The 27,438-nt window shown below is 36.8% G+C and overlaps 1 protein-coding gene and 1 long non-coding RNA gene across 5 annotated transcripts; one reads left to right on the forward strand and one right to left on the reverse strand.

Annotated features, from left to right (window-relative positions):
- Positions 1 to 761: 761 nt before the first annotated feature.
- On the reverse strand, positions 762 to 21,085 carry SPDL1 (spindle apparatus coiled-coil protein 1). 4 transcript variants are annotated; one of them, XM_045502060.1, is made up of 12 exons: positions 20,843 to 21,085; positions 16,002 to 16,187; positions 13,728 to 13,904; positions 11,247 to 11,441; positions 10,537 to 10,686; positions 10,339 to 10,437; positions 10,150 to 10,260; positions 7,818 to 7,958; positions 7,284 to 7,387; positions 6,469 to 6,656; positions 3,739 to 4,081; positions 762 to 1,166 (listed from the first exon to the last, which is right to left on the reverse strand). In XM_045502060.1, the coding sequence occupies exons 2-12, from the start codon at positions 16,158 to 16,160 to the stop codon at positions 1,019 to 1,021; spliced, it is 1,815 nt and encodes a 604-aa protein (XP_045358016.1). In that variant the 5' UTR covers positions 16,161 to 16,187; positions 20,843 to 21,085; the 3' UTR covers positions 762 to 1,018. The 4 variants fall into 4 exon arrangements, with proteins under 4 accessions (XP_045358016.1, XP_045358010.1, XP_045358004.1 ...); XM_045502054.1 differs by having other exon boundaries at positions 20,831 to 21,024; XM_045502048.1 differs by lacking the exon at positions 762 to 1,166 and having other exon boundaries at positions 1,859 to 4,081; positions 20,843 to 21,027.
- A 103-nt stretch (positions 21,086 to 21,188) lies between these two features.
- LOC123610885 lies at positions 21,189 to 27,084 on the forward strand. The gene is made up of 3 exons (XR_006718326.1): positions 21,189 to 21,452; positions 26,315 to 26,374; positions 26,955 to 27,084. It is a non-coding gene; the product is annotated as an uncharacterized LOC123610885 (long non-coding RNA).
- Positions 27,085 to 27,438: the final 354 nt, after the last annotated feature.

Raw genomic sequence — 27,438 nt, forward strand, 5'->3', positions numbered from 1 at the left:
ACAGCTTCTGGATTTGAACTGTAACACTGGCTCTTCCTTGGGTCTCCAGCCTGCTAGCCCATCATGATGATTTTGAACTTGCCAGGCTTCATAATCACATAAACCAAGATCTTAACTCTCTCTCTATATATATAAATAAATACATCCACCTACAGTATATGTATATATATGACATTAAGTTGTAGACAAGATTATAATCATTTAAAGGAAAAAAAAAGTCTTTATTTGGAAAGTTTAGAATTAAAAATATATATTATATATATGTATATAATTATATAAATTATATAAATTATATACATATGTGTGTGTGTGTGTGTGTGTGTGTATATATATATATATATAAATTATATGTACCAGGGAATTAAGAATTTCTGAAGTTTCATTTTACTTCCTTTATCCCCTTTTGATAACAATGTGTTATCTATACAGAGTAAAAAAATAGGGGATCATTTATGGCAGTTTTAAGTTTCAAAATTATATTTTTCATATGCTTGAGACTTAAAATTTAAATCACGTACATGAATACAAAGATAAACATAGATGCTTTAAACACTGATAAAATTCAGTTACAATATAATATGTATTTTTAAACTAAGTTTTCTATTTTTATAATATAGTGAAAAACTAAGTTCATTAAAAAGTACATAGGAAAATGTAATCGTTAATGATTTGTGTTCTTTCCAAATTTGTGACTTAGAAGGTATGTGTTAATGACACTTAAAAAATCCATATACAATGCAACAAATAATTTATAATAACACTTTCCTTCAGTTATTAGTTTATTTACTGTCATTAATAGAAGTTCCATGAAGAGTCATCATTTAAGTAACTCTCCTGCTTAGAATCACAACCAAATTTTAAACATTTGGTCAGAGGAACATGAAAATGCCAGGTCTTGGCACAACAGGTAGAAAGAAATAACCTACAAGGTTGTATACTTCTGATAAAGACAATCTTAACAAAGCTCCAAATCAACCTTTCGGGCAAGTGGTACCTTACTCTCATTAAAGAAAAGTCCTTACTGCTGAGGGCACTGGGTCTCTGGAGTTGATTTGGAGGACACGTATACAATAGGATGTGATTTCTTACAAGTTTCCTTTTCCAATTTGCTTGCAGTTTCTTTCCTTTCTTTAACTTCTGTTTGAAGCCTTGATTCAGCAGCTAACCTACAGGCATTAAAGCATCCACTCTGAATTCAAATATGGTTAAGAAAAATTACAGAAGAAACAATCTTCTCATATAATGGGCCTCTAATGAGACATAATTGTTTGTGTGTATATGAGGAAAAATTATAGGTGACTCCAATACCATTAAGAAAACTAAGTAACTGCCTCTCTAAAAGAGACTTTTTACGTCAACAGACTTAATATTTTAAATGTCCAAAGAAATATTTTTAACGCCGATAAAAGTCATGGGAAAGCCTAAATTTAAGAATTAAAATATAATGGGATGTCTACTATAAGCACACCTAACAAAAAAATTTAAATGCTAGAGCACAACTTTAATGTTAACATGACCTACAAAAGGAAAACACAAGATAAAAATAACATGGAATACTGAAGTGCATGAACACATGGCAATTTGTCTCATAAAAGAAACACAAAACTTAAATTGAATTTTAACTAGCAGAATAATCATTTATGAAAAAACAGTGAACATATATTTTAAAAGGTTTATAAAGATTTAATAGCAAGATTATCAGTTAAATTTATAAAGCATGCAATAGTGAAGTCCCCAGTAAACCCATATTTACTATTGTGATATTATCATAGTATTGTGTGTCTAAGTTAATCATGCAACGAGCAAAAGGCTGGAAACATATTGAGTTAGCAGATGGACTCACACATACACAAAAACAAATGTTTTGTGGTATTTTATTTGTTTTTGTTTCACTAGCCAGACAAAATTCCAACGTGCTACTTAATTTGAGTCAAACAAGTAGCTAAATACATTTGCTTAAGTAATTTTTATCAAGCAAAAAAGAGCAGAAAAAGAAATGAAGACAACACAGATAGCAAGGTCTGCACTGATTAATTCTGGAACTGCACCTCCAGAAATATACAATGGTCAAGCACACTTACACAATGAATCACATATATACAAACATAACTTACCGACTTCATTTCAAAACTACTTGGAACTCTGTGTGTGTGTGTGTGTGTGTGTGTGTGTGTGTGTGACTTATAATTTATTTGAAGTTACTTTTTCTTTGAGAATATTAGGCTTTTACCTTATGAGACTTATAATGTTACTATATAAAAATTCAAGGAATGGAGTAATAAATTATAGATGATCTGTGAACAATGCTGACCCCTGCAGTCAAAAATCCTCATATAACCTCTGACTCCCCCCAAACTTAACTACTGATAGCCTACTGTTGATTGGAAGCCTTACCCATAACATAAACAAGTAGTTAACACATATTTTATATATGTATCATATGGTGCATTCTTAAAGTAAATCTACAGAAAGGAAAATGTTAAGAAAATCATAAGAAAAACACATTTACAATAATGTATGGTATATATATATAAAAAAAAAAATTCGCATGGAAGTGGACCTGCACAGATCAAACCCATGTTGCTCAGGGGTCAACAGTCCTTCTCTTAATAATAATAGCTGCTCACATTGTTGAGGTGCTTTCACTGTACAGTACCTTTAGTAGCACTGAAGACTTATTAAAAAAATCAGGCAAAACATACAAAACAGCCCTTTTACAAAGGTGGGCTATGTCTTACTATCTTAACTCAAATACACACTAGTAAAATGTCTTATTCTGTACCTTCCCATCAAAGACTCATGTAGCCATAGTAGCACCTTAAAGATCTCCTTTTAATAAGTAGACAATCCAACCTGTTTTCACATCAATATGTTTAATTTTTAAAATGTCTAAAGATACTCATTTTAAATGCATCTATCATTCCATTGCATACAGACATCCTTCATCATCTTTTTATTACCTTCTCCATTCTCATTCCTTTTTTCCCTACTCTTGGTCCTGCTACACTTGCCCTGAGCTTGTATCTTATTCTATCCTAGCTTCAGTCACTGTTACCTACCTTTTCCTTTCACTCACTTTCTCTTACCTTCCAATCTCTATTATTTTAATTTGTTTTAAAGATAAGGCCCTTAAAATGTTAATTCCTATAGACACATGTCTGACACTTCCTCTTTGAGTCACAAACTCAAACATGCAGAAACTACAGGCTTTGAAGTTTTGATATAAAAATGAAAATTAATTACTTTTGATATTTAAAAATGTCAAAATCAAAGCTGTTTCTTGTAGACTTAGGATAAACAATTTCAAAAGCCAAAAAAAATTTCACCTAACAGTTTCTAGAAGGCTGAAATTTCTTAGACTACTAGAAAGCCCTTTTAGGACGTAAGTTAATTTTTCTTTCATGGTCACTCTTGAACTAGGGGAAAAATAACCAGCTATACATTTCTTGAAACCAACAAAACATTCAGAGATGTACTAGACTGTGGTATTTCTGTTTCTTGAAATAGCAAAGTGTAACTCTCGAAAATAATTCCCTTATTCAGGAGTCCTTTCCCTTTGTAATCATTTTAGTTTTTCTTAAAGTTTTAAAAAAGTTGAAGGTAGGTAGATGAAATTGGGGAATTATACTACATGCAATACTAAGAAAATAGATAAAGAAACAGATAGCACAGTTCATGCAGCGATAGAGAAGAGATGGAGAGGTCTGCTGGTTGCCCTGAGGAAAATAGGACACTGACCTGGGAGAATCCGGGGTGTTTCCACTTCTTTCACTTAAGACTTCAGAGTCTGCTGAAACTCCTATAAGTTTTACACACTTCTTTTCCTTCCTTGGCTGAGTATCCATGGGCAGACCCTTATGAGGAGACAGAATGACTTCTGGTGTATTTACAGAAACTGTCTTTTCTATCTGCAAGTTGTTATTTTCTGAATTGCTGGGACAGCCCTGTGCCTCCTCTTTCTGAGGTGGTAATCTACAAACTTCTTCCTCTACTGCACTTTTGGCACATACACTGTGAGGGGTGGTTATATCCACAGGCAGGACCTCACGCCTCTTTTTGGCCACAGGCACTTCAATTTTCTCTGAGGATAAAAACATTAAAAGTATATTCAGTCAATAAGTCAAAACAAAGACACTGTAAACATAAAAAGATAGAACTAGTTATATTGGTTTTTCTTTTCCTTTTCTTCATTCTTTTAAAACCCACTTATCTCTTTATTGAAATATATTGTTTCTGTCTTTTATCCTTTCTTTTTCATAGACTTCACTAACTGTACCTTTTAAAGGTTATCTGGCTATAAATTTTCCTTGGGAACTCAAAAGATTTGGCTCTCAGAATTAACACTTATATGTTCTCTTCTGATATTGTGATAAAAGTTACACAGGGCTTTATAAGACTTCAGCATGGAGGTGAGGAAGGATGCAGTGGCTAAGAGTCAAGGAATCCAGATACAAATCCTCATAGCAGTACTCTGTAGCTGGGTGACCTGGAGGAAGTACTTAACCTCTTGAACTTTATTTTCTTTGTCTGTAAAATGGGGATTAAAGACACTTACTCCACTCGATATTGTGTGTTGTAATGACTACATGCAAAGAACAAGTCAAATTCTCTATGGCAATTTGTGCTTATTAGCCCCACCCACAAAGTATGTTCAAAATCTGAGTACTTCCACTGTGGATACCTCCCAAGTTCAAACCATAGTACGTCTCACTGCAGACTACAGCAATAGCCTTCTACTCCCACTGCCTAACATAACATCATTCCACCCCCTTTGCAGGCCTACTTACAGTCACTAAATTAATTGTTCTATCTTTTCCCTATACTCATACCAATGTGTTTTTCATTTTCAAAATCAAAATTGTTAGTGAAGGTGGGAGAAACCATGGGTGGACATGGGGTTGGTGTCCCTGCTCTACACTGGTCTTTTTATATCATTATCTTCCCTTTCTCTTGCATCAGATAGATTCTCCCTGAATCAACTAGATTCACGATACTTTCCTGTTTGCAGTGTTCAGTTCAGCAGACCTTTGAAATTCATAATGTGTAATTTTTAAGTAGGAAAGCCTATTAGAATCAGCAAAGAGAAAAAGGATGAGAAGAGCAGCCTTTTTAAACTATAAAAAAGCTTACTATTACTGACAACCTCCCCACTACTATTGAGAATGACAAGAGTCATGAACAATAATGACAGTCTTAGGTATGTGAACAGCATAGGAGCAAAAACTGGCTGAAAATCTATAACCTAAAACATGTAACAACACTTTTTTTTTTGCTTTAAGAACCATCACGTTATTAGGCTTTGTTTTATTTTTGGCCTTTTATTTTTTAATTTACAAACAGACAGTAAAACTACTCTTTTTTAGTATGTAAGATGCAAAGCCTATATATTAAGGCTATTTTCTACCTCAGTGATCAGACTTGCTAGTTGTCCTCTAATATCTGTCCCACTAGTCTTCCTCAACAATAGGTCCCCCAAGAATATACTCAATAATATTGTAATAACTTTGCATGGTGACTTATCATGGGGGGGTATCATTTTATTATGTATAAATATTGAATCATTATGATATACCCCTGAAACTAATAAAATATTATATGTCTATTACACTTATAAAAAAAAAAATCCCAAGATGTAGTTGGGAATATGACCCCTGAGAATCAAGATTGCCTTTCTCAGCTTTTCTTGTAGGGGAGTCATGTGACTCAATTCTACTCAAGGATTATACTGATGAACAATGCAAATGAAGCCTAGATCCTGACACTCTGACCAGTTCTGGAATGTCTCTTCCAGACTTTTGTAAGGGGAAGAATTAATACCTATCTTTTTTAAGTCTCCATTTTTAGGTTTTCTATAAATGGTATTAACTAATACAGAGCCCAAACATCAGTTGCCTCAACAAAATCAAACTCTTTGGTATTATGTAGGGTGTCCGCAATCTTAAATGGAAAAATCTCTAAGGTTTCGAACCTTATCAAGGCTCTAATATACAGATATCCAACAGAATACCTATCATATTCATACATACCCAGTATCCAGTTCTCTTAGAATTTTCCTACATCTTTTGTAGGAGTAAATCTGTTTTATTAGATACAGATACATAACCATAAATTAGTTTGTAATGGGATTTGCATAAAGCTGTAGTAAGAAAAAAACTTGATATGATTTCTCAGGGTGTCTCATAATTTATTTATTTATTTTTTTTTAATTTTTTTTTTTCAACGTTTATTTATTTTTGGGACAGAGAGAGACAGAGCATGAACGGGGGAGGGGCAGAGAGAGAGGGAGACACAGAATCGGAGACAGGCTCCAGGCTCTGAGCCATCAGCCCAGAGCCTGACGTGGGGCTCGAACTCATGGACCGTGAGATTGTGACCTGGCTGAAGTCGGACGCTTAACCGACTGCGCCACCCAGGCACCCCTCAGGGTGTCTCATAATTTAAAAGACAACATAAATGAGACATGCATACCTTCAGGTTCATACTTCAGTTTTAACTCATCTAATTTAGCTCTCAGTTTCATATTTTCACTTTGGGAGAGCTGGAGGCATCTTTCATTTGCAAAAAGTTTTCTTTCAATATCCAAAGCCCGTTGGCTCTCAAATAATGCTTTCATTCGCTGTATGGACAATTCACCTTTAGTGCTTTCATTTTCTTTGCTATATAAATACAAAAAGGAGAATCAAGGAATATTAAAATAACACACAATATACATACATGTTTTATACACACACACACACACACACACACACAAGGTATATTGTTACTGCAAAATCTTTTACTATATACTTGAACTGTTAGACAAAAATACATTTTTGGGGGGTTTTAGATAAGAAAGAAACAATAAACAAAATAAGCTTTAACAATAGCATTTTCAAACAAAAAAATGTCATGCATTCTTCAAAGGAAATGGACAAAGGGGCAAAGTATTATTTCCGCAGTAATGCACGTACAAATAACTTTCAAGTTTTAAATTAGGTGATACTAATCTTGAAAAATTTAGAGTATAAGTACATTTTCTGTATTAAAGTTCTTTTCACTTACCAGTCTAAAAAACTAAACCCAAAGAAATCAAAATCTTTAATTATTCATTGAAAATATTTTTTCTTCAATAACCAGCACTAATTATATCTTCAATATATCTCATCTGCCACCAATATATTTTTGTTGCTTTTCTTTTCCGGAATTTCTTTTGGCAATGTGAAAACAAAAATTTGTAGTCACTAATACTACTTATTATAAGCAAGTCAAGAGTGTGTCCATCTTTCTAACCACCCAACACTTACTTTAAGTTGTCAAGCTTTATCTGAAGTAAATCTGTATAGTAAGTGTTATCTTCTGGAGTGTCACAGTTGACGGACTGCCTAGATTCCGTACTTTCATATAAACTCTAAAGAAAACAACAATTCTTATTACTCAAAATGAATAGCATATTGGGTTAATACAGTTGTCCTTTGAATAACACAGGTTTGAGTGGTATAGGTCCACTCATATGTGAATTTTTCACAGTAGAGTACTGTAAATGTTATTTTGTCTTCCTTATAATTTAACAACACTTTATTTTCTCCAACTTACTTTATTGTAAGAATATGGTGTATTATACATATAACATACTAAACATGTGTCAATCAACTGTTTATGTCATCAGTAAGGCTTCCAATAAACAGTAAGCTACTAATACAGTTTTGGGGGAGTCAAAAATTATGCAGAGTTTTGACAGCACAGGGGTGGGCATCCCTAACCCCTGTGTTGCTCAAGGGTCAACTGATGTAAGATATTCAAACCAAATCTGGCTGCACTATTGAAGGAGTTACACATACTTTAAATTTCTCCAGGTTTCTGATTTCACCTAAGAGGTGTTTAATTTCACCGTTCTTCTGCTCCAGCATGGCAAGCAGCCGCTCCTGTTGCTCAAACTCAGTTTGAGATCCTTTCATTTGTAGCAATGTCGCAATTTGTAACTGGGGGAAAAAAAAAAAAAATTTACAATCCCACCCCCACCCCCCACAGAACTGAGTTGGGGAGAGGAAAATTCTAACAATAACATTTTTGGTATAATGCATATTTTGTACTATATTACCCCCTGAACTCAGTTTGGAAACAAAACTAGCTATGTCTAATTTAATAATCTAATAATTTGAAAATATTTATATCAATAAGTTTAGTTATAGATATAACTCTGAGTACTTATCTGAATACTTAGGAGTAATATCTGATAATAAAAATTATTTGTACTTCTGTGAAACATAAAATTGAAATGAATGGCTATGATCCAGAAGCATCACTTAACCAGTAAATAAACCTGCTCAAATGCTATAATGTTATACTTTACTCATCACATCCACTGTCATTAAGGGTCTGCTGGGGTTTTTCTAAAATTTTGATTAACTTCAATAGTGTTAAGTGGGAGAAATTATGAAGCTACTTATATTTATAAAGGTGAGATTCACAAATGAAAAGGATAGAAAGCAAAGGTAAAAGTCATCTAAGGACACTGAGGGAATCTTCAATACAAATATAAAGAAATTTATTTAAAAGCAGCACCTAATTATGACTCCACCTAAACCTGGAGTTGCATACCAGCTGAAAGGAAATTAACTAGAATCTAAAATTACCATTCCTTTCTGCCTTCAGAAAATTTTGAAGTTCTAAAAAGTATCAGTTAGTTTAAATATAGTTTGAGGAAAGCAAACAATGATACTACGTTGCAGTTATGGTCACAAAGGCAGAAAGATGACTTCTAACATTTTTAAGGACCCATATTTTGTTCCACTTCAGACTAGAGTCTAGACACATTTAGCCTAAGAAGATTCAGAATGCTACTTGTTGTCCCAATATCATGGGAACACTGGGAGATTAATAGTAACCCAACAAATATTGAAAGAAAACAAAAAGCAAATGTGAGAAAATTTACAAAAAGTGTCATTCCTGGATTGGGGAGAGCCTCAGTAAACCAGGCAGCACAATCAAAATCCTTAAAAACCACAGATCTTTATTAAGTCAGTACTTCCTTCTACACAAAGCACCGTGTAAGCATTTTACTATACTTTTGTTTAATTCCAGGACAATTTAAGAGGCAGGTTCTATCATATCTACTTCATAGATGAGGTGACTGATGTTCTGAAAAGTAAAAATACTTGTCTAAGGTCACATAGCTAACAATGGATAGAACTAGGATTCAATCCCAAGTTCATCTAACACCAAAGTTTAATTATGACTTTTCATATTTCTTTGTAAATCTCACCATCCTAAATAAAAGGCAGGAAGCCCTTCGAGACTTCCAGTTACCAGTTAAGCAAAACAGTTTAAGGATCAGGATTCTAAAAGCTGGGTACAATACTACAATCTTTATAACTTCCACATGTTTTTCTGTTACTGCCTGTTTGACTAAAATGACCAAAAACCCCTTAAATCAAAACATGCTTGACTTGAGGAACTGCAAGAAAAGGAAATCTAAATCCCACTCTTTAATAAACCTTTGCAGGAGAACTGAAGAATGGTGAGAGAGCTAGCTTCCATTGAAGTAGGAACCTTAGGGCTGTGCTAAGAGATGCCAGGACAACAGCAGGAAATAAAAACTTTTCAAGTTCTTTTCCCTACTACACAAACATTTATACATTTCTGGCAAAGTTATTGAGCAACCATTAAAAAAAAAAAATCAATGGATGCTAACTATTACTACTAAATATTTACTAAGGAATTAATTTTTTAAATAAAATACAATAGATCTTTTAGTCAATTTTAAAATGTAGATTTTTGGGGGTGCCTGGGTGGCTCAGTTGGTAGAGCGTCCAACTTCGGCTCAGGTCATGATCTCACGGTTCGTGAGTTCTAGCCCCGCATTGGGCTCTGTGCTGACAGCTCAGAGCCTGGAGCCTGCTTTGGATTCTCCTTCTCTCTCTGCCCCTCCCCACGTGTGCTCCGTTTCTCTGTCTCTCAAAAATAAATAAATGTAAAAAAAAAAAAAAAAAAAAAAAAATTAAAAAAAATTTCAATTAAAAAAATAAAAAAATATTTTTTTCTAAAATCATGCAGTTCTAGAAATAACTAAGTACATTCTTTGAATGAAAAGATGCTTTCTTTGATATATTTGTACATGTAATATGGACACAAAATAGGTTTAATAAGCCTTCAATTATGATAACTCGATACCTTCATTCTCTGCATCTGTTCTCTATTAAATGCATTTTGCTTCTTTAGTGACTGATACTTGACTTTCATACTGATGAACTGACGTTCCATTGCTGCCCTTCGATCTTCCACCTAGAAAATATTAACATGTGTAATTATTCTTGTATTAAGTGAAATGCCAATTTAATCAATGGAGTATTTGTTAAGTACCTCTGCAAACAAAGAGTTGCCTTTACTAGTGGGGTCCAAGGCTTGCTGGAGGGCCTGGTCTAATTGCACCTGAAGATCTTGATTTGCTACACGAGCTTTCTAAATTTAAAAGAAAACAATTTAGCCGATAGGGGTTAAGTTATCAAGGAAACAACTTATTATAAATTGGAAAAAATAATGTTACCGTAATCACAGTACCTCTAAGGCATTATAGTAAGAAACTGCTTCTTTCTCTCGCTCCTCTTTTTCTTCTTTAAGACGGTCTACCTGGCGCATTAAATTAGTACTAAGAAGTTCTAGTTGTTCTTGTCTATACTGTAATTCATTCACTTCTTCTTTGAGGGTAGTCTATTCAACAGGAATTGAAAAAGAGGAAATTCTCCTCAATAAATCTTTCATTTAACAGCTGCTCAGTTTATCAGCTGTGGTTCAAAACTAAAACTAAAGAACTAGTCAAAGGTTGTAAGGTGCATCATAAAATAATAAAATTATATTTTTCAGCAGGGAACAAAATGAAAAGGTATCTTTCTCTCCTGTGAAGTTAAGACTTTAATTTTTAATTAACCTCAGCCTACAATAAAAAAAAAAACCTACATTCATATGCATATCAATTTCCATGAAACCAACATTTATATAGGGTTTTTAGACACAAACTAGGATCAGTTAATGACTCTAAATTCTTCCAGAGGTTTCATTAATCGGAAGGTAGTCTGCTTTACATAATCACATAATTCAAAGCTTTACTATGCATGAAGTAATCCACCTAAAAACTCTCTAAAATATTTTTTAATTAGTTACATCAAAATTAAGCCAAAAAGTATTTCAGCCTTAAAATTATAACAAAAACATGTAACAAAAATATGCAAGAAAAAAAAAACCTCTAAGAACATACATGCCATAAATATTACCTTCATACTTTCCATTTCAGTCAGCTCAATTTGAAGAGCCAGCATCTCTGAAGACATACTTTCGTGTACACGCTCAGACATTATTCTCATTTCCTCTGATTTACATGAAAGGAGTTCCTTCTGATGATCTACTTTGTGCTTCAGCTGCTTTTCACTAAGCCTAGCTTCGTCTAATTCTGCTTTTAGTTTTTCTAACTAAAGTAAAAAAAAAAAAATGAAATCTTAAAAAGTCAAAAGGTAATTGAAGGTCATCAGAATATATAGTTGCAGTACAAATTATTCTGGTAACTGTAGTATAACTATTTTGGAAGACAGTCAAGCTGAACAAAACAAATTACATTTTCATATAGTTCTAAATCTTGGAAAACTGAAAATATATAGTTTAAAGGGAACAAACTTATAGCAGAAGGATGAATTTTTAAGGTAAAGCCTAGATTTAGCTTATTTCATTCCTCCTATGTAAAACTGGTAAATGATTGTATCAGCCATTCCTGGGTTACTGTGAGGCTCTCAACTGAGATCAGGTGGATAAAACATATAACACAATGCCTAGTATTCACTACACAATTTCTGTTACCAACAAAAACTTTTGCTTGATGTCCAGGGTTACAATTATCATCTATATTGAATTATCTTCAATTGGGTATCAACTTTCTCAGATTATATCCTGATATTTTCTATTTAAAATATAAGAGCCTTTTGACTTACTTTCCCTTTCCTATTTTCATAATGTGAAAAAAAAAAAAAAATTAGCTGAATGATCTATGTTGGAACGACTGACTGACCCAAATTTACTACAAGATGAGACGATTAGGGTTTACTATTTGGCCAAGGCTAGGCATCTTTTAATAGTGATATGCTCTGTCTTACAAACATACAAATAGTCCATATTAGTAATCAAAGTAAGTCTGGACTTGGCCACTTTGGTTATTGTGTGAAGAGTGAATGTTATGAGTAGCAACAATGGAGGCAGGCTACCTGGATAGAAGGTTACAATAGTAGTCTGGAGGAGAGATGATGATGATCTGGACTAGAATGGTAGCAGCACACATGGATGTTTTATAGATTAGGTTCTTAGAACTTGTTGATGGATTATATGTGAGAAAGAAGTGAAAAATTTCAGATAAAATGTGAAAATTTTGGCACAAGTGACTTGAGAACATCCATTAAGACTGAAAATATTTTTTGACTAATTTAGTCTTTGCTCCACCAAAAAGCTGTCTCTTATATAGGTGGCTTTGCCTCAGACTCTGAGTATTTCCTACATTACTCTTTTACTCTTTTTTGTTGACATAATGAAAGCCACTGGTAAAACGAAAATAACATGGCGAGGAGTGGGGGAAGAAGAATGCATCATTATCAGTCATTGGTGTCTCAACTTAGATTAGTTTCAGACAAGGTGGATTACTGTTTGCCCGAATGAATGTAAGATGATTCTAACTATTACCATGAAAGCATATTTTGATAGTCATGTTTTTCTGACAACATTTTAGGAAAAAATATAACCAGCTCAAATATATAATTTCAATGACATCATTACTTAAAATAAGCAAACATAAAAAGAGAGTCAGTTTAAAGAAATTAATTAACAGTACAGGTGGTACAGATACATAGAAATCTTGAAGGATGCTACACGAAACAATGAAAATTAGAAAACAGGCTTCTGAGAAAATAGGCAAAAAGTCAGGCGAGGTTTTGTAGAGAGGGGTCTGGGAAGTAGGGACTCTATACAAAGAGGAGCCATGATAAAGGTTCTGGATTCCTTAGAAGTAACCTGAAGGCACTGGATAGTTGGGGGTACCAGAAAAGAATGGACAATTTGTATTTATGCATGAAATGAAGCCAGTATAACATGTCATTAGACTAAGAACAGCAACATGGACTTTAGAATCAGACAGCTTCAGTTCAAATCTCGACTGATTTCTGTGGTTTTGTCCAATTTACTCACTCTGTTTAAATACTGATTTTCTCATCTGTTAAATGGAGACAATCATGGTATCCTCCTTAAGGAGTTGTTGTAGGAGGCAGATCATATGTTATCAGTTAACCTTCAATAAACAAACTAGAAAGTATCAATTCTAATGTATGTTATTTTACAATAAATAAACTACCGGTTTCTTCTGTAGAATTACAAAGTACATCACTAGTTGCAGTGAAAACTAGGAGACCAGTCTTTCTAAAACGGGACTGCCATACTATGCACTTTAAACAAGGTCATGGTGGTTAGTAAACTAAAACTCCATTCAAATACCCAGTTAATAAAATTAAATAATTGTATTCAATTAGTACACTGTTATTAATACAAGTCCCTCAGGTAAACTTGTTTCTCAGTGTTCCCACTCCCAACATTATGATGGTGGAACCCTTGATCAGCTATTATGAATAGACAATATCAAGAAAATCATCATCACCTAACATTTACAGATTGGTAATTCCATAAGCATGAAATATTTTTGTTTTGACATACATAGAAATCCAAACCTTAGTTTTTAGTTCATTCACTTCCTGTCCGTGGCTTCTGCTTAGTTGTTCTTTTAATTGCTCCAGATGTGTTTTCTGTTGTTGTTTAACAGCTTCACATTCAGAGCTCAAACTTTCTAACATTCGACTCTTAAGCTCAACTTCTCTCTGAAGAGTATATTTTTCTTGTTCATAATTCTGAAAACAGATTCAATTATAATCCAATTACGTAAAACTAACTTAAAGCCATCATATATAAGCACTTCTCACCTTGAACTGTTTCATTCCTACTTCACCTATTTGCTGCTTTCTACCTAACCAGCACATGTTAGATATGGAGTAACTTTGTAGCTAATCAGTCCTAAGAAAACCCAGAGGCTTTGAACCCATGCTACTCATGTGGTAATTGCTTCTATGCCCTGTTAAGGAAAAAAAAGGTGCTTGTGGAATGTCAACATGTCAAGTAATCTCTGCTAGGGAAAACAAAAACAAAAATAAAAACAAAACACTTTATAGCACTTCAGCTTTCCTAGTGAGAATTACTTGGTTTGATAATGATATGCTCTACTTATGACTCTGAAAATAAAATAGTGGACTAGGTAAAAAATGAAATACTAAATTAGACCTTTCAGAATGTAGTCATCTGAGAAATGTTCACAAGTGACTTCTCAAATGAATACAGTGCAGAGATAAAAGGAGGATTTAAGAGGGCTTTTGCTTCTGACAGGGAAGTTTAAAGATTAAAAAAAGCATTAGTTCAAACTCCTTCAATAAGCTGTTAAAAATAAGAGAAAATTAAATAAGAGAAAAATAAGCAAGTTATTTTTACTTGCTGTACTTAAATACTGAGATCAAAGTTTAACCATATTACTGAGCACTTACTACATAAAACGGAAAACAGATTAATTCATTCTTTCAATAAATGTGTGCCAGACACTATAGATACAGCAGTGAACAAGACAAACAACATTCCTTCTCTCATGGAGCTTATAATCTGATTTAATTAGCTGGATCAGTGAATGATGGCAACTTTACAAAACAGTCAGGGAAGGTCTCTCAAGCTGAGGTAACATTAAACAGAAATGTAAAGGTTGAGGACTCAATCCAAGGGTTGGGACAGGGAATGAGCAATGCAGATGAAGGCAACAGCTCATGTAAAGCCTGTAAGGCAGGATTAGTATAGCTAAGAACAAGGAAAAATAGTTAAAGATGAGGTCAAAAGTAGTTAAAGATGAGTAAAGTAGTTGCCATGGGTCAGATCACATACAAATCTGCACACCCCGGTAAGGAGTTGAGATTTTGTTGTAAATATAATCGGAAGTCATAGGTGGGCGTGTGTGCGTGTTTAATGTTTATTTTTGAGAGAGAGTGCACACAGGAGCAGGGGCAGAGATAGAGGGAGAGAGAGAATCCCAAACAGGCTCCATGACACACTGTCAGTGCAGTGCCCAACGCAGGACTTCATCACTTGATCCCACAAACCATGAGATCATGACCTGAGCCGAAATCAAGAGTCAGATGCTCAACCAACTGAGCCACCCAGGTGCCCCCATAGGTGTGATTTTAGCAGGGCTGTAACATGATCTTTTGTTTCTCTTTCAATGGCCACTTGGCTGCTGTGTGAAGAATGAACGGTATGAAAGGCAATGAGGGAAGCAGGCAACCTGGTTAAAAGGCTACTGTAGTCTAGGGGACAGATGATGGTGGTCTGGATCAGAATGGCAGTAACATAGATGGATGGTCAAGTTCTTAGATCTTCCTAATGGATTAAACATGAGAAAGAAAGGACACAAAGATATTGAATAAAACTCCTAGAAATTTGGCTTAAATTATTTACGTTTACTAAGTAAGCTAAATTGCAAGAGAATGTTTTGTTAGCAGGCAGAGAATCAATGATTCTGTTTGTTACATTTGAGATGTCTATTAGTAGGCAATGGAATATACAAATCTAGACTTTAAGGGTAAAGTAAGGACCTGGTATAGTGTCATAGGACATTTAGGTATTATCTAAAGCTATGAAACAAGTGAGGTCACCAAGGAAGACTGAAGACAAAATAAAATCTAAAATCCAGTATGTGCTAAAGAGAACAATAACTTTTCAAATTCAGAACACACAGGGTCAGAAAGAATATTAGGAATTCATTTACTTCAGTTCCTTTTATTAGAGATGGGGGTGAGTAGGAACTAGAACTAAAATCTTCAAAAAGGAATCAAACTAATATTAATAATTTCTAGATAATACAAATCTTCAATAGCTAAGCACACCCTTATAAACAGAGGAGTCCAGGGTCCTACCTCAGTCATGGTCATCATTTCATTACGACATTTATCCAACTGATTCTGCAACTCATTTTGGCTCTCTACTAGTTGTAAACCATATTGTGCAGCTTTTAGTCGCTCTTCTTCAACCTCTTTGAGCTTGCATCGAAGATCTGCAATTATATCTGCCTCCATGATTTTTTTTTTTTTGCTTCTGGTCTACTGTAAACAGAGGAAATGTAAGTACTCAAGCTTAAACAAAATACTCCATACAATAACAATAATAAAAAAAAAAATAGATATATCTTTTCCCCTAATACTACTGACATACAGAAAAACATAGCATCAAAGATATTATTCCTGACTTTTAAATGGTCAAATTTGCTTGTTCTAAAAGAAAGGTCTGTTAATTCCATTACCTGATTTGAGACCAAATCACAGAGGAAAACAAAAACAAAACCTGAACACACTTGTTTCTAAGAAATGCAGGGAACTGTTCAGTTGTGTGCTAAGCTTCTTAAATACTAAGGTTGGATGGGTCTCATACATCACTAAACAGGTAATCAAGTTAAGAGAACAATGAAAGAAATCAAGAAACTTTATAGTAACATGACTGCTAACTTAAAATGTAAGAAGGCAGCTTTGAATAAGGTTTGTAAGGCAAAGACTCTCAGGTCCACAATTTTTTGAAACAGTGTTAACTTCTTGAACACATTAAATATGCTTTATTGACAACATGCTCCTAGTATTTTCCTAGTTATTCATAAGAAGACATGCAAAACAGAATCATGTTCAGAGTAACTAAAGAACATTTCTCTCATTCGAGATTTCTAATCAATGACTGAAACATTGTATATAGAAACATTCCACTGTAACTGGACCTTACTCATGATCCTTTCCAAATTGGTCCCAGTCTCTCAGGCCAGATTTAAACTCAGCTTTGCATTCAAAGAGCAACAGGCTGTTAATAAGGTGTTTCCCCACTCTCCAGTCAATGTAGTCATTCATTCACCAAATTTTTTTTTTTTTAATGTTTTATTTTTGAGAGAGAGACAGAGACAGAGTATGAGCAGGGGAGGGGCTCAGAGAGAGGGAGACACAGAATCCAAATCGGGCTCCAGGCTCTGAGCTGTCAGCACAGAGCCCAACACGGAGCTTGAACCCACAAACCGTGAGATCATGACCTGAGCCGAGGTTGAACGCTTAACCAACTGAGCCACTGAGGCACCCCCAACAATATTTCTTAAAGCCTATGTGCTGAGCTCCATTCTGGGCATTTCAGATCCATCAGCATCCAAATGGACCAAAAGAAAAAGCACTCTTCTTTCATGAAACTTAACTTCCAGTGGGAGAAGATAAGCAAAAGTAGTATAATAATTAAATGCATTAAAGTGGAAATAAAATTAAAAAAAAGAACAGGATAAGGGAACTTAGAAGAGGTAGGAGTATTGTTAGTAGGATGAAATCTAAAATAAGCATTGGGGGAAAAGTCCTCAAGGGACTTAGGAGCAAAGCCTTTCAGAAGGTAAGAGAATTAGCCATGTACCTTTTTCCAGAAAGATAAAGGAATAGAGGTAGAAGGGTAGCATTAAAGTGGAAGGAAACCCAAGGAATGAACAAGAAAGAATTTAGATCAGAGGAGAGAATAGGCTAATTGGGCTATTGTGAGGACTTTGGCTTCTACTATGGGTGAAAGTGAGATTCATTACAAAGTCTGGAGTAGAGATCTGATACATTTAAAAGGATCATTTTGGCTGCTATGTTGAATAGTTTGGAGGGGAGCAAGTGACAGACCAAGTGAGATGATGGCTCACATGAAAGTGGTTATATAAGGAGTATGGAGAAATGGTCAAATTCTGCATGAAGCTTGGACATAAACCCAACATGATTTTTTAACAATTAAATGTGGGGTGTATAAAAAAGAGAAAAGTCAAAAATATCTCCAAGGCTGGCCCGAGCAACAAGTAGAGCAGATTTGCCATCAGTTGACGCCACAAAAATTGTGAGCAAAAGTTGTTTTAAAAAAAAAAAATCAGGGGCTTGCGGTGTCTGGGTGGTGCAGTTGGTTAAGCATCATGATCTCACAGTTTGTGAGTTCGAGCCTTTCATCGGGCTCTGTGTGACACAGCCTGCTTAGGAGTGTCTCTCTCTGCCTCTCTCTCTCTCTCTCCCTCCCTCTCTCAAAATAAATAAACTAAAAAAAAAAATCAGGGGCTTATGTTTTGGACATCATATATGTCAAGTAACCAGTTGGCTATACTAGTAGAAGGGTCTGGGCTGGTAATATAAACCTAGGAGTTATTAACATAAATCCTTGAGCCTTGGTATCTCCAGAGTATGAGCATAATTAAAGAGAAGAGGACCAAGGTTTGAGGCATTAAGAGGTGGAAAGAAGAAGTAAAGTGTACTTAGGCATGACCAATGAGGTAGGAGGAAAACCAAGAGCATGTGTTATCCTGGAAGCCAACTGAAATGGGTTGGAGAGGATGGTGGGAAAATAGGAAAACAAGTAGTTTTGCTGCAAAGGAGACTACTAGATAAACAGGGCAGTAGCTGAAAGGGGAATAGGTTTGTCTTTTAAAAACAAAAAAAAATAATTAAGAAAAAATAACAGCATGTGTATATGTCATGGGATAGATTCAGGAGAAAAGAAAAACTGATGCTAGAGAGGTCATGGCAAACTGCTAGAGAGATGAAAAGACGAGGTCTAATGTACAGGGACTGATTTCAGAAAGGAGCATGAATATTTCATCTAAAGTAAGGGAAAGCAAAGTATATGGGTACAGACACTGATAAGTAGGTAGATTAGTGGTGGGAGTCTGCATAAGTGCTCTTCTAACTGCTCCAATTTATCAGTGAATCAGGAAGCAAGGTCATTAAGAATGAAGATGAAATGGGAGATATATGATTTTAGAAGACAGAGGGAAATAAAAGGTATCCTACGTTATCCAGGGCTGGCAGTTACTGCTCTAAAATAGAAGACCTTTCCATGGGTGCCTGGATGGCTCAGTCGGTTGAGTGTCTGATTCTTGATTTCAGCTCAGGTCATGATCTCATGCTTCATGGGTTCGAGCTCCACATCGGGCTTCACCAGCTCCATGTGCTGTCAGCTTGGGACCTGCTTGGGATTCTCAACCCCTCTATACCCTTCCCCTGCTCACTTGCAGACACTCCCTCTCTCTCTCACACAAAATAAACAAACTTTAAAAATAAAATATAAGACCTTTCCAAAGCCTGGTGATGGGGCGAGGCACTAATTATTGCATTGTTAGTAATAATATATACTCTGTGAGGATCTACTATTTGCCAGACAGAGTGCTTCAAATGAATTATCTCATTTAACGGACCGAAGTTAAATATTATTATAATCGACATTTACCAAAAAAAAAAAAAAAAAAAAAAAGGGTGGGGGGGAACTAGCCCCAAGACATCCTGGCCAACAATATCAAGGAAGCCAAAAAACTAGCTCTCATTCATTCAAAGACTTGCTAGAATTCTTATTGTGTGTCAGATACTATGCTATTAATGAGGACACAATGATGACCCCAAAACTAGACAATACCCCTGCCTTCTTGAATGTAACAGTCTGTTAGTGGAAAGGCATTAAATCAAATAAATGAACTGTAAAAATTTATAAGTGTGGTAAGTGCAAGAGGGAGAGATGTATCAGGCTGTAACATGGAGGTGCTGTCCTCAATTGGGAAGTGGGGTGGGGACAGAGCAGGGTTAAGTATGGGCAAGAAAGATTTCGTTGAGGAAGTAACTTTCCAGCAAAGGTCTGATGGATGAATAAGAGTTAACCTATAAGTCTGCAAAGAAGTAGCCAGGGTTGAATAACTACAGCTAACAGGTGCCAGACATCGTACTTGGTGCTTTGCATATGGTATCTAATTCTCTCAACAACTCCGTGAAGTATAAGGTATTTCCCCCATTCATACATGTGCAAACGGAGGCACAGAAAGGCTTAGTAACTTGGCCGGGGTAATCAGTATGTAGCTGAGATGGGAACGAGGGTCCAGCTCCGAAGCCTGGTGCTCCTAACCACACTTTAGCCTCTCAGAAACATAACAAAGCATTCAGGAGGCAGGGAGCTCAGGGATTCAGGTTGCCTTAGCTCTTACTCCACCTCCACAACTCACTGGCACCATGAACTTGGACAGTTTAAGGTCTTCTTTGCTCATCCATAAAGTAAAGACAGTAATATCGACCTAACAGGGTTTTTGAGAATATTACACCAGCTAAGGGATGAAAAGCAATTAGAACCTGACACGCAGCTGTCTGCGGCCGCGCTGTCCAACGGAAATAGAATGCGAGCTACATCTGCGATTTTTAATTTTCTAGGAGCCAGGTTAAAAAAAGTAAATACGGTGAAATTCATGTTAGTAATATTTTATTCAGCCCAATACATCCAAAAACACTATCATTTCAACATATAATCTTTATAAAAATTATCAACGGGCCATTCCTCCTTTTGTGTAGTCTTCGAAATTCGGCCTGCATCTTCCATTTTACAGCACTTCTCAATTCAGACTGCCACTAGTGGCTAGCGGCCACCGTACTGGACCGAGCGGACCCGGTGTTTGTTATCACCCGGAGGCCCAGGCGAGCGACCCCGTCTTCCGTACAGAGGCAGAACACCCGGCGGTGGCCACCCGGCCCAACGGAAGATTGAGACCGGCTCGGAACCTGGTTGAGAAGAATTCCGGGTTCCGCTGAAGAAGTTGTTCCTGCTAAAGGCCTCCGCCGTGACCCGGACCCCAAGTTTCCCTAGGCCCTGCTTTCCCCCACTCCCCAGAGAGCACTCCCCTTTGCCGCTCCCACAGCTCCTCTCCACACGGACCTCCCTCCAGGACCCTTGCCCCTACCTCTCTCCTCACCCTTTTCCCCCGCTGCTGCAGCCAGCCGCTCGAGACGAGGGCTCACGGCGCCCAGGTTCGCGATGGCAACCCCACTTCACGACCAGAGTCGTTTACACATTCATTCAGCTAGTTCTCAGGTAAGCGCCAGGGCTTTTTGAATGCTGTTCCCGCGAGAACTCACAGGTATCGCGAGATGTTCCCCCAAGCCGCGCGTTAAGGAAAAACTGGCAGGAACCTCCAATTGAGCGCCCCGCTCCGCCTACTGCGACTGCGCACGTGCACGTGGCCAGACTGGGGCTTTGCGCAGGCGCAGACGTAGTTCTTTAGCTGATCGGCTTTACTCAAGAGTTGTTCTTCTGCGTGTCTTCCGGCGTCCACTTTGAATTGCCATATTGTTTGTTTATTCGCCATTACCTTCGGGAGAGACAGTGTCACTAAAAGGCGAGACAGTGGGAAAATCTGTGGTGTGCAGAAACCTCCTGCTTCCTACCGCAGACTGGCCGGCTTGCGCTCCGAGGGCCATGCCCTCACATATCTCCCCAGGGTTCCAGGAGTCTGAATCAGTGTGACAGTGCCTAAACTCATCAAAGGACAGAAGCACAGTTACTGTTATAGAACAGGATGACAGGTATCATTATAATGGTATTGACATTTGTCAGTACAGTGCTAAATTCTGTGTGGATTATATCAGTTAAGTCCACAAACAGCCTTAGGAGGTAGGTAGTACCCTCTCTTTTTACTAAAGAAAACAGCCCCAAGAAGAAAGGTATATTGGTCAAATGGAAGAGCTAGAATTTGAACTAATGCAGTCAGCTGCTAGAGGCCAAGCTCTTGCGTACGTGTTTAAATAACGAATTTATGTTTTGTAAGCCCGATGTCTATTCATAATTCAAAAATTTAAGCAATCAGAACTAACAATAGCCAGAATATACTGAGCAATTCCGAGTCCTAGTAATTGTTCTAAAGGTCATGTGCTTTGAGATCATCTTTCTTGCCTACTTGAGCCCTTGGCCATAGCTCCTCTCTTTTTCATCATCAGTGTTTTTCTTCCCTGGTGGATCTTAGCAGCAAATAAGCATGCTGTAAGGACTTACATCTCAAAAAATCTAATCTTCCTTGACTCCAGCCAGCTATTTGCTTCCCTTGATCACAAAATTCCTGGGAAAAAAAATTGATATTGACTGTCTTCATTGTCTTTCCTTTTATTCTTACATTTTTTTCCCACTTAAGGTTTGGGTCCCCACAAGTCCAGTAAAAATGGCTGTTCTCAATGTTACCAGTGAGTTCTGTCTTTCAAAATTTATTACTTAGTCCTCATTTCTCTTGTATTATGGCAGAGGTGATCAGTCTTATTCAGTCTGGCTTTAGGTCTTAGGGTGCTACACCCTCCTTGCTTTCCTCTTTTCAGTTTCTTTTGTGGGCTTCTAGTTCTTTTTTTAAATTTATTTATTTAAATTCAAGTTAGTTAACATACAGTGTAGTCTTGGCTTCAGGAGTAGAGCTCAGTGATTCATTCATCTCTTACATGTGACACCCAGTGTTCATTCCAAAAGGTGCCCTCCTTAATGCCCATCACCCATTTAACCCATACCCCCCACTCAACTCCCCTCCAGCAGCCCTCAGGTTGTTCTCTGTATTTACGAGTCTTTTATGGTTTGCCTCCCTCTCTGTTTTTATGTTATTTTTCCTTCCCTTCCCCTATGTTATGTTATGTTTCTCAAATTCCACACATGAGTGAAATCATAAGCTATTTATCTTTCTCTGACTTACCTCGCTTAGCAGCATACCCTCTAGTTCCATTCATGTTGTTGCACTTGGCAAGATTTCATTGTTTTTGATCGCTGAATAGTATTCCATTATATATACATACATATATATGTATATATGTATGTATACACACACACACACACACACACACACACACACATCTTCTTTATCCATCCATCATTTGATGGGCTTTTGGGCTCTATCTGTAATTTGGCTATTGTTGCCAATGCTGCTGTAAACATTGGGGTGCATGTGCCCCCTTTGAATCAGCATTTTTGTATCCTGTGGACCTCTAGTTCTAACTGAGTGAGGCCAGACAATGAAGGGTTGACATAGGTTTGAAGACTGGCAACAACTGATACCTTCCAATTGCCTAGCAGATGTACTTTGGGTCTGAATGAGCCAGGTGCTTGTTCATTTGTCATCACTCCCGTGTTCTTTTTTTTTTTTTTTTTTAATTTTTTTTTTCCAACGTTTATTTATTTTTGGGACAGAGAGAGACAGAGCATGAACGGGGGAGGAGCAGAGAGAGAGGGAGACACAGAATCGGAAACAGGCTCCAGGCTCTGAGCCACCAGCCCAGAGCCTGACGCGGGGCTCGAACTCACGGACCGCGAGATCGTGACCTGGCTGATGTCGGAGGCTTAACCGACTGCGCCACCCAGGCGCCCCGTCACTCCCGTGTTCTTGAGCAAATGAAATTCCATTTTCCCTATCATTTAACAAAGATTTCTCAACCCAACTCCATAAGTAAGACAACATTCTAGCCTAGGTCAACCATGATCTGAACTTCATTTTTTTTTTTTTTGTTGTTACATGAGAAGGTAGACCTACATTTCACTAATGTTTATTCCAAATCTAGGTTTTAATATTTTAAACTATTAACTGAGTGGCCACAATGTGTTAAGCATAGTGGAAGGAATTCAGAGATGTGATAATCCCTACCTCTGTCTGAAAGATGTTCAGAATACAGTAGGGGACTAAAAAATAAAACACAACTACAGGGCTATATATAAATGCCATGTGAATAGTACATACCTTATACTAAAAGAGTTGTGTGAAGGGAGAGGTCAATTTTGTGTGGGTGCTCCTTTAATGTGTCACAGTGCAGGTGACGCTTGAGCAGGGCCTTGAAGGATGGCTGAGCTAAGGCGAAGTGCATTCAAGGGGAGGGGACATTAGCAAAATCATAGAAGTTAGCTATTTCATAATTATGGTCATTCCTTAGGAACAGTCTGGATAAGTTGTTACCACTACCACCATTGGACACTAGATGTCACAATTGAAATAATTCTAGATGGTCCCTGCTTGTTTGGAAAACTTGATTAAGATTCATAGTTTCAGATACAGATGCACATACCCAGATGAGGTCCACAGACCATGCACTAAATGCCATGGGTCAGAAAAAAAAAAAAAAGCATATTATCTGTCATTTTCAGTTTACATAATGTGAGATGAGATTTTGCTTCCTCACACAGGTTTTGGATTCACCAAGCATAGGCAGGGAATTTAAATGATGGGAAAGAACAACCCTCCTTCCCAATACAATTTTTAATATTATAGCTGTTCAAAACTAGAAGAGACTGCTATTGTGAACTGGCCATCATTCCTTCACTATGACTGTTCCAGTGGAAATAAGAGGATTGTTTACCAGAAATGGTGTTGAAAGAGTGTTGCATCGTACTGAAAGCTGTGTGTATATTGACATGGACTAACTGAATGACTAAATTTGCTTTTGGTATTATAGGAGAATAGTCTTTGTCCTCAAGGAATTTAGAACTTAGTGAAAGAGGCATTTACCAAAATGAACTCTTACTGAGAGTATGGTTTAGACTTTCTTACTCATTTATATTATTAAGTAAAGTTCTCAGTAGTTTGGAGCACTAGACAAACAAGAACAAGACCAGGGCTGTATGACACAGAGTTTGCAAATAGAAACTGGATAATTTACAGAGCTCCATAATTCATAGGATGGGCCAAGAAACGAAGTTTTGGAAGTTACATTCAAGGTTGTGGTGATTGAAACCCAGAGAATGGCTGAGGTCAAGAAAAAGTCTAAGAGAGAGAAGAGAGGGCTGTGTGTAGGACTTTGGTGATTGTCCTAATCCACAGAACAGGAGAAGAGTAAGATACTATAGCAACAACAACAAACAACAACAAAAGAACCATTTTAAAAGTGACCAGGAAATTTAACCGTCACAGTTATTGCGTTAATTAGATATCAACATGAATGACTGTACCAGGCAGGTGGATTTGACTCTTCAATAGTAATAATAATGATAGTGGCAGTCTTCCTTGGCTCTGCTATGTGTATCCAGCTTCAATTTTTGATGAGCTCTATTGCTATACTCCTTTTCCTCCTCAACAGATGCAGTCCTCACTTGGAGCAAAGGTGCATCATCCTGCCATTGTTGACATTTATTGGTTAGCTTCCTAGAACCAATTCCATACTCTTTTTCTTGTCTGAAGCATTCCAATTATTCTTTAATAATTCATCTTTCTCTCCATTTTCAACCATGTGGGTTGTTTAAAATTGATACTACCCTTCAGTTTTAAGGTAGCCCATCACTTTGGTTATAGTAATTTGTTCAAAGATGGGCATGCAACTGAATCCAAGTCAGTGAAACAGAATGGAATATCCACTGAGACCTCTGGAAAATGGATTTTGTTAACCCACTTTGTACCTAAACTTTGTAGCCCAGAGCTGCCAGCTGCTATCCTAGTTCTATGAAGCTTAAGTCTGTTCGGAATAAACTCAGAAGCAGAGCTAATAATTAGAGAAGTTGAAAAAGAGTCCAGGTAATTTTGTTTGTGCCTTACATCAACCTAGAGATATCCGTGAACTATTTAGTCTTTGCTCAAGTGTCTTGATTTTTGTTTTCTGTTACTTGTAACATGAAGGGTTTTAACCAATACACTCAATAATACTTAAGTCTGAGCTTGAGTGAACTAATTAACTTGTCATGTTCCCACTTTACATTTAGGATGCTATGAGGCCAAAACTAGAAGTTGCTAACATCCAGAGATAGGATCTAAGATGGCTTCTCTGAGAAAAATGCATTGGTTGAAGGAAGACTTATCCTAAATGAAGGGGCCTAGTGTATAGTGGAGTAAAATAAGGACCCAAAATAGCTTGTATGTAATCCCCTTCATGGCGCTACTTCATGTTACCATTATGCCTCTGTTAAGCTAACTTCAGGTGATTTTAGCACCCAAGACAGTTAGAATTAAGACTGAAGGGTCATATCAGCTATAGTTTTTACTTGCCCAGAATAGTTCCCAGTCTAGTTAAAGATATATATGTAAATTAAAAATACCAGTTTTAATTTTTGCACCTATTCACAAGACTGTAGTTGCTATTTATGATATCCTTTCAGTGCCCATTACATATTTCTTTTATTTTCTGTCAGCATCCCAACTAGTTGAGGCTCTTTATCCAGTATAGTGACCCAAATCTGCACCGCAAAATAGAACATATTCACTAGTTATGATTTATATTAATTACTGTTGTCTTGGCCCTAATTTATTTGGTCTGATTCAGAGTGAGACAGGATAAAACTTAGGGTCTTGTTCTTTCTCTGAGAGCTTGAAACTGTCACACTGCTTTTCTGTGTGTGTGTGTGTGTGTGTGTGTGTGTGTGTGCACGCGCACATGAATTTGGTGGAAAGAAGTGGAGATTGTCTTGATGTTGTAACACTTAGTTTCATATATTTTATTTCTAGAAAAGAACAACTCGGGAGTGTACGCAGGAAAAGGAGAAATGGATGAGTCGGCATCCCCAAGTAAGCAGCTGAGTACACCTGTTCGATAATCCTTGCCCATGAACTACCTCCTGCGTGTTGCCACTAGGTGACAGTCTTTACAAATATTTTATCTGAAAGAGCGTCTTTCTGCTACAAAAATTAAATTCTGTTGGGAGAGATGGTTACCTTGCTAGTTTCAGCTAGAAAATTAAGCAAGCACATGTATTTGTTATGAAACTATATTCTTAAGTTATGTGAGGTCATAGTTATTCTTCATCTGGAACACTCTTCTCCTCCTATTATTTAGTTTATTCTATTCTACAGACTGAAATTTTTCCCCTAAAATTCATATGTTGAAGCCCCAACCTCCACTGTGACTGTATTTGGAGATAGGCTTTCGGAGGTAATTGTAGTTGGATAATGTCATGAGCGTGGAACCCTAATCTGATAAGGTTAGTGTCCTTAGAACAAGACAAAGGGAAAGATCATGGAGATCTTTCTCTCTCTCTTTCTCTCTCTCTCTCTCTCTCTCTCTCTCTCTCTTTCTCTCTCTCTCTCTCTCTCTCTCTCTCTCTCTCTCTCTCTCTCTTTCTCTCTCTCTCTCCCCCATGTCCCACAGAAGAAAGGCCATGAAAGAAGGTGGCATCTACAAATCAGGAAGAGAGCCCTCACCAAGGAATGGGCCAGCACCTTGATCTTAGACTTCTCAGCCTTCAGAACTGTGAGAAATAAATTCTCTGTTGTTTAAGTATTTTGTTATTGTAGACTGGCACAGACTCTCCACAGCTGTAGAGACCCTATGACTCATGGTTCAGAATATAGTACATGTTCTAGAGTCAACATCTGGGTTCATTTGGAGGCTGTGTTTCTCCGTAGCAGTGTTACCTTTAACAAACTTCTTAGCCTTTCTAAGACTCAGTTTCTTCAAGTACAAAATGAAATAATCAAAGGAGCTAATTCAATAGGTCATTGTGTAGTTTAATACTTTTTAAACATTTAGCATGATGTCAGTAATGTCAGCTATTATTAAGAGCATTGTCTCAGCTAAGATGTCACTTCCTCTGGGACAGAAAAGAGTTCCCCTTTTCTGAGTCCTTATCCTA

Source organism: Leopardus geoffroyi, chromosome A1 (genome assembly GCF_018350155.1).
Source record: "Leopardus geoffroyi isolate Oge1 chromosome A1, O.geoffroyi_Oge1_pat1.0, whole genome shotgun sequence".
NCBI lineage: Eukaryota > Metazoa > Chordata > Mammalia > Carnivora > Felidae > Leopardus > Leopardus geoffroyi.